We start from the raw sequence: 14,586 nt of genomic DNA on the forward strand, positions 1-14,586 counted from the left end.
CAATCTCTAGACCCATTTGGAAATGAAGCTCCCAGTTTGCCTGAGGTTAAGCACGATGCATCAGTATTTATATTTCCATGTTTGTGCTGTTGGATGCACGATAATGTATTAATTTTGATTGTGCCTTTAAAAAAATTATATGAGGTCACACACACACAATTGTAGGATTTGTATATAGGTTGAACTGAACTGAATTGAATCGAATTGAAATTATTGATAGGAAGGTTTAGTCAGAGAGAAAAAGAAGGAAATAAATAGATAAAATATCAAAGAAAAATAGTTATGGAGCAATTGGTATTAGACAAATGATTCAATACTATTGATTTTTCTCTTTTAATCTAAATTAATTAGAAGTAACGGTCACTCTTTTAAATTATAAAGATAAATTAGTTATATTTTATTTATCTCTCTTAATTAATTTATTTATTTATAAAAAATAAAAAAAAATAATAAATTGGTAGAATTTCGCACTTCTATTATTAAAGAAATAATTAATAAAAAGAATACTTAAATTTAAATTTACTTATCGATAAATCTAGTCATATATGTAAAATGTCTATATACCCCTTAATTTATGAACAAATGAAAATTAATTTTAATAACTAATTAGTTAGTATTGAACCAGTGCTCTTGGTATTAGCACGCTAATAAGTCACAATTTAGGTAGAAAATGTAATTTAGCCAAGCACACGCTCTATGTAATTAAAATATTATATGAGGTCTTATGTGTAAATAACGTTAGAGCAAGCGGCTTCCAATTCCATTGCCGAAGCTACTACGACAAGAAAGCAAGAAAAATCACGAAGCGAAATCGAATCAAAGAACAGCCGAACTGGAAAATCATGGCGACGACGACGAGTAGAGATGGAGACTATGATTTCCACCTGCGATCCCTCTCCGCCAATGCAAGGGATTCCTCGGCCGCGAGCGATCCCGCCTCCGACCCTTATCTCCTCCAATCCGTACCCCCCATCTCTTCCTCCTCTAGATTTTGTAATGTTTTGATCTCTTTCTCCTTTTGGCGAAATCTTGACGCGAATTGCGCTTGGTGTCTTGAAGGTGAGGAGGATTTACGAGATATGCAAAGAAGTGGGCTCGGAGGAGTTGGTGGCTAGGGCTCACCCACATATAAACAAGCTCTTCCAGCGATGTATCTCGGCGCTGCAGCAATCTCAGACGTCTAGTGGAGTTCTTTTGTTGGTAGGTATTGATTTGGATTTGGTTGTTTTGTTTAGTAAATTGCTCATTTCTTGAAATATTTGAAGAGGATATTTAGATGAGTATTCTATTATCTGTTGGTGACAATGCCTGTATTTGGTAAAGGTAGCCTTTTCTCCATTTCTGTTGGTTTATAATATCCCGGATGTCTGAAAGTCATGTGCATGCTTGTGTTGTATATGTATAGAGGATAAATAGTATGTGGACCTACAAAATGGGATGTTGAAGTTTCGAATGGACCTACAGAGTTGGTAGGTACTCTTCCCCATGTAGTAGAGTTGATCGACTCCAACACCAAACAATTATTGTGGAGAAAATTGTCCGGTGATTTGGTGATTTAATGCAACGGCTCGACTTAGTTGATGGTTTGGTGGTGTGGTTGGCTTGGAGAAGCAGCTCGACAGCACGACGATTTGGAACAGGTCTCAGCGATATTTAGTTTAGAGCAATTGTTTGATAATAAATGAGATCTAAGTTTCTCTGTATCTAAGAAGAGTTGATTATTTGTCAAGTCCATATCTAATCTTTAAGCTCTTGAACGATAAAAAAAAGTTTTGTATCGATCTGTTATTTAAAATTGATAGTCAGACGAGTAGTTTAGTTAGAATTTTGGAAAATAATGGAGTCTGTTAGTCCTTTCTTCATTTCCATGGATGTGTTGTATCATTGGTGACATTGTACGGTATGTAGCTGTTAATATGTGAGTCATCTCTGTGCTTATGCAATACATGCTGTTGGCATAGATACTGTGTATGTAGAACTTTGTAGACATACATATGGTGCATTTCAATTATGTATTTATGTAGGTACAAATAAGACTTTCCTGCAGTATAATGTGTAGTTTAGTTTTGAATGCTAATAAGGTAGTGCTATACAGATATGCATATTGTATTTATATAGTGGAAAGAAAGGAGAATGCATCACATTGTTTAATTTCTTGTGGTGTGTTTTATTTATGAGTTGGCACTGACTACTCAGATTAAAGAAACTTAACTAAGTGTTTTAAACGTTGGAGTTACTTTTTGATTTATGTATGGATTTTGAGTTATCAAAGATGTTGCAGACTAATACATGTATGGAGAACATAGTTACATACTTTTGGCAAATAATAGTTGAGTTGCTTTGTATACATCTAATTAGTTTGGAGAACATATAACATAGTTACATCTTATAGATACGGTTCCTGTCTATCCAATATTTGAGTGGTGATCTGTTAGGCCTACAAACTAGGTTGACAGCCAGAGTACGTCAAAGGCTCAAAGCTATTTGACAACTCATCTTTGTTTTAGATATGGGTTTGGATTTTTATGTAGTTATCATGCCGAAGCTCCTTTTGCCTTCTATAAAGAGGTTATCCAAGTTCATGATAATAGTTTTCCTAGCAATGATTATATTACCTTGGCTGTGTGGCCATTATGATAGATTAGTGGATGGCAATACAATAGGCTGGGTTGGATCTATAAAAGGAATAAGCGAGTTCAGTTGCTGATTTTTCAATTCACAACGGAAGAACAACTAGATAAGGTGCAATCATATAAAAAAAAATAAACGGCATAAATCAATCATGAGCTTTCGTAGCAGTTATCTATATTCCATAAGTTGTACAATATGTCAATATCATAGACTGTAAATGGTATGAGCCAAACAATGGGCTTTATTTATCCAGTAAATTACACAATATCTGTCCTTTCCCATAGACCCCTGTTTATATGCAACAACCTTATTTCAATACTTCCTACAGCCTAAACAACCTGTCTTTTATTAAAAAAATTTGTCACTAAATAGGACTTCAAATTCAAAATGGGAATTTTGTTTGGCAGAAATTCTGGAAGTGTACCAACATAGTAGTAGTATTTCATTGGATTCAGATGCTTTGGACATGAATTATCATACATTAAATGGCTGACAAAGCTTCCAGGTGCATCAAATAATCAAATATCAAATGACTGAGCTACTTGAGCTTGGGGAATGTCAGACAAGATACCTATTATTGAGCTATATTAATATCATGTACAATTTTGGTAACTTATTGTGTAACTATGTCCAGAATGAGCCTTTATTTGTTCACCATATGCATGATGGTCGTAAGTCCGCTTAATCAATGGTACTCAGGACCAAGGTGTAAAGATGGTCTTTGCGATTCACCTTACCAGGTCTATTATTTTGATATGTACTTGAGGTTGGACCTGGAATTCCTAAGGCAAATTTCCATCCTACAGCTTTCTTATATTAATGTCAGATGATAAAAGAAATGGGATGCCTTCAAGGCAAATATTGTTAGAAAGGTTTGTAATTTAGTAATTTACAAGAGACCAACAGACAAATCATAGATTTTGAAACATGAGTGAAAGAATGGTCAATGGAAGATTGTCTACTGCAACAAGTACACTCATATAAGTTATAACATTATGATGATGCCTAATTATTTCATATTGCTCAATTGGATTTGCGACATCAAGCTATGGTTTCTTTGTTTTCTGCTGTTCAATAATTGTTTTAGTGAAAGTTTTATGGCTTTATGCTATTCATTTTCTCGTCATTCTCTTACCTCAGAACTCTCTCAAATTAACTCAACTAGCATTTAACACTAAAAACTCTTTTACTTATGAATGTAATCTGTTGCAAGTTACTTTGAGTATCATCTCAACTTCATTTACTAAGTTGCATTCCATTATATTATCTTTTTAATGCTAATATGAAAGAGATGTTGCTAATTCTTCTTGCAACTTTTTCTTCTTTCCATTCAGACCATCCTCCAATTTTTTCTTGATTTTGGAGAAGTAGTTCTTCATGATGCTGATCCCAGTTTAAGATCCTTCTTCCGCTCATGCTTAAGTAGGTAATGGATTCCTCACATACACTGACAGTATCCAAGTCGCATTATGTTATATGAAAGATGAATGAGTAATTTATTTAAATTTGGCCATTCTTGTACTGGATCTTAATTAAGGTTAGATGCATTTCTTTCTTCCCGTCTGTCCTTTTCCTGTAGGATTGCTATATTGTCTTCTAGAGGTCTATGAGAATATAAAACTAGGGTTATTTTCTTCATCTTCTTACTCTCATAAGGTTCTGCACTATGCCTCTTATGACTCCTTGTTTAGTATAATACCTGTTGATGGATGAACACCAGTAATAAGGTTGTTGTCTTTTGCCGAGATTATCCAAATCTAAAGACAAATTTTGCCATGTAACTAATAAAGCAGGTCTCTTTACTTTCCTTTCCCATTCTTAGTTTGTGTCTTCGTGATATACCCTTCTTTAACATTTCATGAGATTTAAGTGTACCCCTTTTAAGAATCATAAATTCATACCTCTATGAACCAATTAATTCCATTATTATGTTGGACATTTCATGAAATTACGACATGTATAGCATATTTTGATACGAACAGACTTGGGGTTAATCTGAATCGCAGACAGTTCTACACAATTGAGGGAGAATATTCGCCGAATAATTTCGGGATGCCAAAAAATTACGAAACCAGTTGGAATAATTTCTTAACTTTCAGATCTAGGTTTTTGATATTCAGACCCTTTTCAGATTGTGATGATATTAGGGTCTAATCTGGATGATAAACCGATAGTGGTGTAGATGGCGGGTGTCGATCAGCTTGTCGATGATAATGGAGATGGCATCGATGGTGGTGGTTAGGTAGATTGACAGTTCAGAGGAGAAGAAGGGAGAGAAGTAGGCCTGTCCTACAGGATTAGGGAGATTGGCGGACGAGAGAGATTAGAAGCTAGACGATACCGTTTCGATAGGAGAGGCGACGTTGGTTGATAAAGAAGGAGGAGAGAGTTTGAGGTCAAAGTTGAGAGGGGAGATATTAGGGATGGAAGAACAAAAGCCAATTAGTCTTTCATACTTGCATACCTAAGATACAAGCCATAGGACTGTGTTTATAGAGATTAAATCAAAAGAGTCATAAACAAACTTTACTAAATCAGTCTTCTTTATCTTTCTTGGATTTATCATTTATTTTGCTATAGATAGATTTTGAATCTAGAAAAACCTTGAATATGAAAGTTGTAGATTTTGAGATTGCTGATTTTATCTATGTGGTTTCATTATATTCCGATACCTAAAGAATATCTTTTGAATATTTTCCTGAAACTGCAGAGTTGGATTTAGTTAATTAAATATATTTTTAACCTACTTAGACTCTATCTAAACTATAAAAGTAGATAAGATATATAGATTCAATTTATTGTGCCCATTGTCCCCTTAATATGATCCGAGCTATCCCGGTTCGCCATCACATTTCATATAACATAAGAAATTATGCATCTAGTTAAGAGAAAGAGTTATATGAACAAATAAATTGACTGTTATAACTTATAAGCACAATGCAATCCTAAATATTTGGAAGCACTTAGAACAGTCAAAATTTGGCTACATCGATTAAATAAGCCTCATCATTAGTTGGATCATCTTTTATTTTCTACTTTTTTGTGTGACCAACAATGGGGCATATCTTGCTTGCTGCATAAGTGAGAATCCTACCGATCATTTGATAATAATCCAGAGGTTATGTTCGCGGTTATTGCTCAAGCCAAACTGAAAATGTCATGCTCAATTTTGCATTATGCTTACTGCGTTTTCTCCTCTACGAAATTTGAATATAGTTGTCTGATATAGTTAATCCCAGTCATTTACATTTTTTCTTTGTTTCTAGCAGAGAGTTTGCGGACCCTGTTGTTGCAGAACATGCACTTGAGTTTCTTAATGTGAACAAATCAAAGCTTCTAAGTTCTTTTCCCACGTTGCTTCCTCAGGTACTATAGAATGAACATTATTTAAATGTTAATAAATGTAGTGGCCTATGACATTAAAAAGGGAGACTTGAATGTCCTGCATATAGAGTAAGTTGCAGTTTGTCTATTTGAAAGGCTGAGAAAGCACCCCGTCTTAATACTTATCCTTTTTAAGCATTATATCTCCTCATGCTTCTCTTCAACAATAAGCAATTCCAAATGGATTTTTAGAGGTCATCTTCTCTATTGTAAGTTTGTAACTATTTTTATCTTTTTATCAGTTGAAGCAACACGAACAGCATTTCTATTTACTGCTTTCAGGATATAGGTGAGAAGGCTAGAGGGTTAAAACCTTAATGGACTAGCTCTCACATATAGCTGACGAAATTGCCCATCCTGCATTTTCTTAGTTTCTCTTTCTTCTTCAATTTAATTTACAGAAGGTGTTTTAGCTTGTTTATTGCATTTTTGTAATTTTTTTTGAGACTTTTGAAACAAAGCATGTGAAATTGCTGGTTCATTTCATTTGCAGAATCTTTTTATATTTTATTTCTAGTGCACCATTTTTTTTTTGTTTGGACCTTGGTATTTGTTAAATCTGTTTTCTTTTCTAATTTGTTTTAATGGAGAGATGAGAATTTTTTGACCGATCATTCTGACTTCAAACTTTTCATTGTGTTATGATATCATTCATTGAAAATTTCATGTGACGTTGTATTTTTTTTCCTTGGCTTCCTCCTTGACAAAGTTATTAGGATTGTGCGAAATGAGAGTGACGAGAAATCTACTTTATAAATTTAATTTTCTAATTTGTTTGTAATTACTTAATTGCAATACTATATTTTTGGCTTACTTATTAAGCTTATTCATCTGCAGTTCTTTCCGTTGCTCTTAAAGTTGATTGCATGGAATGGGGAGAGGTATATTCTGCATTTTGTGACTCTTCTTTGGTTCTGTTTATTACTTTGTCCTTTCACACCATTTTGCAAAAGCAAGCCTTCTTAGACAGAGTGGTTCAGGGATTTATTATTTTTCCAAAGTTAAGAACTTCCACATACATCAGAGTTTTCATGACAATTCCGAAGGACTTGTTTTTATCCAACCTAGCTAGGATATCTAATTGCCAGTACTAGCATTTAATCATCTTGTTTGCTTTAATTCCAGATTAGAGAAGTTATTTTCTGCGGTTCTTCCAGCAATGATGTCGACGGGGTCATTTCTTCCTCTATTTCCATCACTTTTGGATTTGCCAAGTGAGACTGCTATGAAATAAACACTTTTTAGTATGAGCTGATCTTGAAATAATGAGTTTCTATGATCGTTCAACAATTTGTTCTGTGTAATCACCTATCAATTTCTATGACAGTGCCTTCTTTGTTGGAAGTTAATATCTTAGGATAATTTTACATCAGGACATAATGTTGGATGTCTTATTGAATGAAAGTAGTCTAGTTTTATCATAATCATGTTGTCCTTTAGTAATTCTTTGGTGAAACTTTATAAACTGTAATAAACTAAATGTGAAATTTATATGATATTGAATAGAAAGTTGATGCTTGATAGGAGGCAAGCAATAGAAAAACAGTTAATATCAATATAATTATCAGTGTAGCAGCATAGCTTGTGGATATTCCTATTTTCTGTAAGCAAGATTTACTTGTCTCTGCAAGAAGATCATGCCAGAAGAGTCTATTGACCTGAAAATTAGGGGTCAGTGCCTTATATTGTTTTGTTGCATCAAATCATCAATAGAGTTAATATTGTCATTCACTACTACTTACTAGTATGCACCAAATGAAGTACATAAGATTGATTAGGGAGGATGAAGTATTAAATGTATTTAATTGATGGTTAGAATCCATCAACTGATAAAGAGTTAAAAGTTAATTGCTTGAGTTACCCTAATGTGAGTTTAGCTCAACTGTTGAAAGTAGTCAACTATGAGACTGAGTTATCCTGAACATTTTACACACCCGCCTTTTACTCTTTCCTTTTACATCTCTTGGTGCTATAGGAAGTTTCATTTAAAGTTTTGAACTATTGGACTACATTGAGTCCAAATTTGTGGTCATGGAAACTGAAATAACATTTATATAAATTATATTGGCTTTTTTATTCATATAGAATATAAAACTGAAGTATGCACTTGTTTCTGACTTTTTATGCTTTTCTGATGCACATTGAACAGTACTAGTGGTAGCATTAGAAAAGGTAGAGAAGAACTCGGGTCCCCTCATTGGCAGTAGTATAGCTTCTATTCAGAAGAGTACGGCTCCTGAGGTTATTCTTGAACTTGGACTAAAACTTATAATTATATGTAGACCTATCTTTGACCCATGATGTTCTTCTTGTATCTCCATGGCAGATGCTTCTTGCTTTGATGGATGAGGCTTATACTGGATCAAGCATAGAAGATCGAGGTGGTGATTCTGGATCGGATGATAGTAGTACCATAGATTTTGCTGATCCAGTTTTTCTTGACCTTCTAAAAGATGAGAATGATGGAATCGCTGTATGTCCATCCTTGTGCAATAAGAAGTAGTAAGAGTAGTTCTTGTTTATCAACTTCTTAGAATTCCAGTTTATGCTCATGATGCCAATTTCTTCATTATAGTTTATTGACCAAATTGAATTAATATGATCTACAGAGCTCCAACTGATACTATTGAAAGTTTGAAATTATCATGATTGTACTATTTTCCTGAAATTCTAAATTACACATATTTTGATGATTGTTCTTCTGACATTTTTAAGATTACAGATAGATGTTTGTCTGTTATGGTTTTCTTCTGACATTTTTAAGATTACAGATAGATGTTTGTCTGTGATGGTTTTGTCAATTGCTGCTGTCTAATGGAAGTTATAACTTATAAGTAGCATCTAGGCATTTGTACTGCAGATGGTTTGAGAGTCAACATTAGCTTCCTTGGTGGCCATGTGCTATAGTTCCTCCATAAGCACCACATACACCTTAAATAATCTGATAGATCAATAAGGTAGACCCTTGAAGCTAACCATATGAAGACGATCAACAACCTGTCCAAATTTACTCTTTTAACCATAAGCATATTACATCATCCAAAATATGTAAAGACAAGTACAACCTTAAATCTTCATATATAATGCAAAGAAACTGACAGAATATAGAGGGTAGATTTTTGCTTCTAATATCCTGGAAGGAACAAACTTGAGCCACTAGAGGTGCCATTCTCATTAGTCCCCAATTGCGTGCATCTTTATCTCCCATCATGGAAACTCTCGAACACATAAAATGATAAAATGCCGTCTTCATTTTGCCTTCAAAAAAATATTTGACTGCTTTCTGTATTTGTTTTATGTTTCAGGAACGCCATTGGGCATCTCCTGCGGTAGTTGCAACCCTGCAAGCTGCTGTCAGCACCTCTAAGTCAGATAGGCTGAAACAAGCACTTCAGATGACACCACGGTTTCTTTCCTTGTATATCACAGTAGCATTACAAGATGTTAATGATTGTATGTTTCTTGTTTTTATTAATTATATATCAGGATGTATTTATTTCTGTTCATCCAGTGGTATTTATACAACTGACTCTTTCACATGACGTCCAGCACTCTTATGTGCCCTGATTCCACTTCTTATGTCAAGATATGCTACAATGTTCCCTGACAAGGTTTTCTCTTTTGAGGTAAGTGGGTAAACCAGAAAAACTTTCGTTATCTCACTTGTTGGATTATAGTATTAATTTGAAAATCATGAGTGTATTTTATGAAGTGTGTTAGGAATTCAAATTTCAAATGTTGCAGGATAAAATCAAAAGGCGGGGCCAGGCTAATCTGAATTTGTTGTTTAAGCGACGGAACTAAAACATCAAAATAGTTCCTAGAGCAGTTAGATACATGGAAATCTCTCATTTATTTGCCTGCCTTTTAGTTGTTCTTTTCTTGGACCAGAAAAAAGCATTTGTATGAACTATGAACTTAAACTCTCACCTTCCCTGATATTACTTCCTAGTTCTTAGAGGTCTAAGTAGTCTCTAAACATTCTATTAGATATGTAGAGAAACCATGTAAATATTTGAGTTCAGTTTCTTGGAGGTATCAGCAATTCTGGATATGCTTTATAGAAGTTACTCGTCCAAACCAGAACAAAAAAAAAAATTTTAATATCCTGAAATAGCTTTGCATCTTAGCTCTCTTTTCTAATGTAGGAGGCAAGTTTCTTTCTTTATTTGTTAGTTTCTAACAATTAAATCATTGTAGGTCAGGAAGAGGCTTTCAGATTTCATGTTGGCTACATTTCAAAAGTTTCCTGATTGCATTGCATTATTGAAGGTACTACAACATTATCTTACATTCTCTCTATCAAAAATTAGTTTTATAATTTTTATTATGCTGCCATGGCATTACAAATTTGCATTTATCATTTGTTCTCGGCTTCATGAGTGCATCTCTACTTATCTCTATCAAGGATCTACGATATGCATTATGCACCAAGCACCAAGCACCAAGCTAAAGATTGCTTAAACTTATTCTCTTTTACTCAACTTTGTAATATGGATTGCCATTTGAAGTAGCGAATGCTGGTAAGCAATGATAACTAGGAGTCCTTAAGTGCTTAAAATTTCTTAGTAAAGATGATATCTAGGAGATTTCTATTGGACTAACTTAGGGGAAAATAATGAGTCCTTATTAGTAGATCTTTATTAATTTGCAAACCAGGCAGTAATTGAATAATTGCAGAAAAACGACTTTATTGTAGTTTAAAATTTAGATAACCAGTTTTGTTGTAGTTAGTAGTGCTCTTATTTGCATCTCCATTCATTTGTTTAAGGAATTTAAGATATCCAAGCCAAGCTTAGTCATATGATGGCATCTGTTGCCCATGGCTTTCTGATTCATTTCCATTTCCAGCAGACTTAAATCTCAATGTTCCATTTCCCACCTATTGACAATTATACTGAGTAACTAATATATGTCTGTTTTATATTTAGTTTTTAAATGCTTGCTTGAGGTGCTAAAAATATAGTCTCTTTGTGGTTAGTATTTGACATCATTTTGTTATCTCAAAAATGTCTACAGAAGCCTATCATTGACAGGCTTGGAGAAGCTTATGACAATCCTGCAAAGGCAAGACTATCTCATCTATTGTGCATTTCCCTTTTTCTCCTAATTAAAAGTTAGTAGAGCCAAAGATGCTGCTTTCTTTCCTTATGTTTTGCTTTTTTTTTCCTCCAATATATTTGAGATAATCATTGACTGAAATTGATACTTATGTTGCTATATATGCACCAACAATGGTACCTAAGAATCTATATTTCTTTTCTCATATATGAATATGTTTCTCCAAATAAATGATTTAAGTTGTCAAATCCAGTGTGTTATTTAAATTTCTGGAGGACAAGAAAAGATTCTTTTTTTTTTGCTCTTACTCATCTTTCTCAAAACTTTGATAGGAGCTGTGCTGAAAATCATGATAGCCCTGAAATTTAGTAGGAACTAAGATAAGGATCTTTGGAACTTTAATCTGACATTTATATAGTTAAACTTGAGGGTCTTCTGCCCTCATAAATATAGTGGATGTTTCAGTCGCCAAATTTAAGAACTTCTATACGATTAACAATCTGTGGTACCATTAGTGGTAATTTTATATTTTCTTATTTTCTTTGATCTAGTCTGACTTTTAGTCTATGACCTAGCCACTTATTTGCTGGCATTTGAAAGATCTTGAAAACACAATTGTTCCTGTCAGGAGAGTTTTATTGTTTAGAATCTTTTCAAGCCAATATAAGGATTGGTGTGCCTGTTATTACATGGTTATTATGGTGAGCTACCAGTTAGATTGCATTTCCATTTTGATTGTTTGCTGGCCAGTATAATAGCTGCCTAAGAAATTTATTATCTTGAAGCTACAGACGGAATGAAAAATGAATATATTAGTCATTCTTCTTATGCCATATCTGCCTTATTGTACTTATTCTTAAGTAGTTCCAAAACGCAAATGTTCTGGCCATAGAGCACATACACCGTAATGCTCTCCTGAGAAGTATTCCTTTTTCATTTATGCGATATTCGATGTTTATGTGATGCGCTAAGGACATGGTTTACGATAATATATGTAGGTTTGTTCCTATCTATATTCTTTTGTCAAAGCCTTGGGAAGAAAAACACTTAACATGCTAACTTTCTAAGACAATGTTCTTATTCAGACAGAATTGGCATTGCATTTATGTTGGGCTATTGGGGAGCATGGAGCAGGAGGCATATCTCACAAGGATGTAGGTCGTGAGCTATTTGAGAGCTTAGAATTGCTTGTATATGAGAATCTATCGACTAGGTTGGTTTTACAATAATCATAGTTGCTTTGTAAGATTATCACATGAAATTTGTTATTCACTTTCTCCTCCATTTGTTGTGTAGTCGTTTGGGCTTGAGCCAGGAAATAGCTGTTGATTCACGGGGTATTTCTTCCAGAAGGTCTTCTCAAGCTAGGCTTCTTTGCTTTGTAGTGACAGCTATTGCAAAGCTTGCGACCTGCCATAATGAGTTGCTTCCCAGGGCTCGTGTGTCATTGGCTAAAGTATGTCTTTTATTGTCTAAACATCAGAAAATTAAGACAACTTTGCCACATGTATAACAACATATCCTGTCAAAAGTAGTAAAATTGTTATTTTGCTTCCTATAGGTTGCTCGTTCTCGAATCTCAGACAAGAGGGTATGGAGACGTGCTTGCGATTATTTGGGACTAATGAATGAACCAGCAATTGCTTTGTCTGTTTTGGGACCTTCCACTGGCAAAGTCCATGGACCTGGTATAGTTAACTGGAGTGAAGGAGGCTCAAAGATGATCGCTCACATTCCATTTTACATTCTTAATGAGCAAGAAGGTAAAGACACTTGATAAACTATATCTATCAACCTAAGGTTTAAATGGAACCTGAGTTTAGCAACTAAGAAACAATTAGCCTAAACATCATAGGAATTAATCATGCATAGGTTATTAATTGCATGTAGCAGATGTTCCAGTTGAACTTTAGTACTATTGTGAATATTTCTTCGGTGAAGACATTTTGTAGTTTAAGATCCCATTGATTCATTTTAAATTGAGACATCATACTTAAAGAGAGAACTTAACATTAACATTCTCATGTAGTGTTACAACTTACAACGATCCATATGAATCATTATTTGCTTATTCGAGATTTTTATTTATCTGGCTGTCGGAGCAAAAAGTTTGTCTTTTAGTTACTATTGCATGTGGCTTCCACCAAACTCTTAAGTTCTCTTTCGTTGGAAATTCTTTTTATATGGCTTACTTATAGAAAAAGCTGTTAATATGTTTAATAGTCTAAGAGCTTGGAAATTCTCTGTAAATATTAGCTGTGAAAAAGAGAAAGATGATGAAGTTGAATACAGTTGAAATACGAGAGTTAAAAGTTAAAACTATATCAATGTCTTAATTTGGGTTGATCCCCATTTCTTCTCAGAAAAAAAGAAAATCAGTTGATCTTTTAGGTGAAATACGAGACATGCTAACTGATGAATGGTCTCCTTTGGTAAGTAAAGCATTGCTAGATACAAGTTACACTTACACCAAGATTATGGCCATGCAATTCTCCTCGAAGCCTTAATTAGATGCTACAATAAATTCATCAGGTGAGATAAATGTTCATTCTCTGGAGGAATGATGCTTGTGTGCGTATATATGATATCGTGGTCTTCTTCAGTTTGAAGTCCTCACAGAGTTAAATTACTTGCATATGCCTTGATCATAAGCTGCTTAACCTGCTATTTGGTTAGACCAATGGTAGAAGTTGTCGAGGAAAAAGGAATGTCAAAACTCTTTTATCATGCTATGCAATTAGCCTTCAGTATGAATTTTCGTTTACCATAGATAGGCTAAATACAAGACCTTTAAAAGTTATAACAATAAATGACTACTCATGTTATCTGTCATAGAGTCATAGTTATGTATTCCGTCCTTCATGATTAGCTTCTTTTTCTCATTCTTTATCTTTGTTCTTTGTGGTAGTAGCATTACAAAGGAATTCATCTTCTGAACGCTTATGTCGCAGGTCCGCCCTTCCACGATTTTTCCTTCGCTGATATCTTTCCAAGGGAATAGGATGCCCTTTATTATGTGTGGTGCATCTGAGGAAGCACTAAATTTTTGCATGACCTCATTTTTGCATGGCCATGCGTCTTAAGAGGCTATACTGCAGGAAATTACCCTGATTTGAAACTCTCATGCGGAAGCCATGTTCCCTACATTTCTTCTCATGTAAATCACCAGCATGCTGATATAGTTAGTGGACAGTGGTGATTATGTAAAAGCAGTGACAGTGTGCCATTTCCATGCCCTTTTGGTAATATAGTTGTATTAAATCTCACATGCTGCAAATGTTGCGATCAATTTTAAACTTTGAATAACATATTTTGATCATGTTGTATTATAAAGTCTGTCAACATTTGAATTCTCATTTTCAAAATTCTCGTTTCGCTTCTAATCTAAGCAGAAGAGTAAGGATTATACAAGTATTCTTGATGGATTAGGGTAGTGATATATCATATGTTATGCACTTTTTGGTCTGAATCGGTTAAATGTCAGCCGGCTCAGCTCGTGCAGTGCTTGTG

At 34.3% G+C, this 14,586-nt stretch overlaps 1 protein-coding gene across 1 annotated transcript; it reads left to right on the forward strand.

Annotated features, from left to right (window-relative positions):
• The first annotated feature begins 746 nt into the window (after positions 1 to 746).
• On the forward strand, positions 747 to 14,432 carry LOC140795754 (uncharacterized). Its single transcript, XM_073148512.1, has 16 exons — positions 747 to 962; positions 1,060 to 1,200; positions 3,966 to 4,057; positions 5,901 to 5,997; positions 6,853 to 6,896; positions 7,141 to 7,229; positions 8,165 to 8,256; positions 8,342 to 8,488; positions 9,321 to 9,468; positions 9,565 to 9,641; positions 10,216 to 10,287; positions 11,035 to 11,082; positions 12,162 to 12,289; positions 12,373 to 12,532; positions 12,638 to 12,839; positions 14,028 to 14,432. The coding sequence occupies exons 1-16, from the start codon at positions 843 to 845 to the stop codon at positions 14,075 to 14,077; spliced, it is 1,707 nt and encodes a 568-aa protein (XP_073004613.1). The 5' UTR covers positions 747 to 842; the 3' UTR covers positions 14,078 to 14,432.
• Positions 14,433 to 14,586: the final 154 nt, after the last annotated feature.

The sequence above is a fragment of the Typha latifolia genome, chromosome 9, assembly GCF_019914945.1.
Source record: "Typha latifolia isolate L0001 chromosome 9, TyphaL0001v2, whole genome shotgun sequence".
Lineage (NCBI taxonomy): Eukaryota > Viridiplantae > Streptophyta > Magnoliopsida > Poales > Typhaceae > Typha > Typha latifolia.

Excerpts from the sequence above, each read along its gene's own strand:
- LOC140795754 (XM_073148512.1), top strand. The coding sequence starts at position 843 with ATGGCGACGACGACGAGTAGAGATGGAGACTATGATTTCCACCTGCGA. Across the intron at positions 6,897-7,140 it reads ATTGCATGGAATGGGGAGAG|ATTAGAGAAGTTATTTTCTG; the intron begins GTATATTCTGCA and ends CTTTAATTCCAG. Across the intron at positions 7,230-8,164 it reads ATCACTTTTGGATTTGCCAA|TACTAGTGGTAGCATTAGAA; the intron begins GTGAGACTGCTA and ends CACATTGAACAG.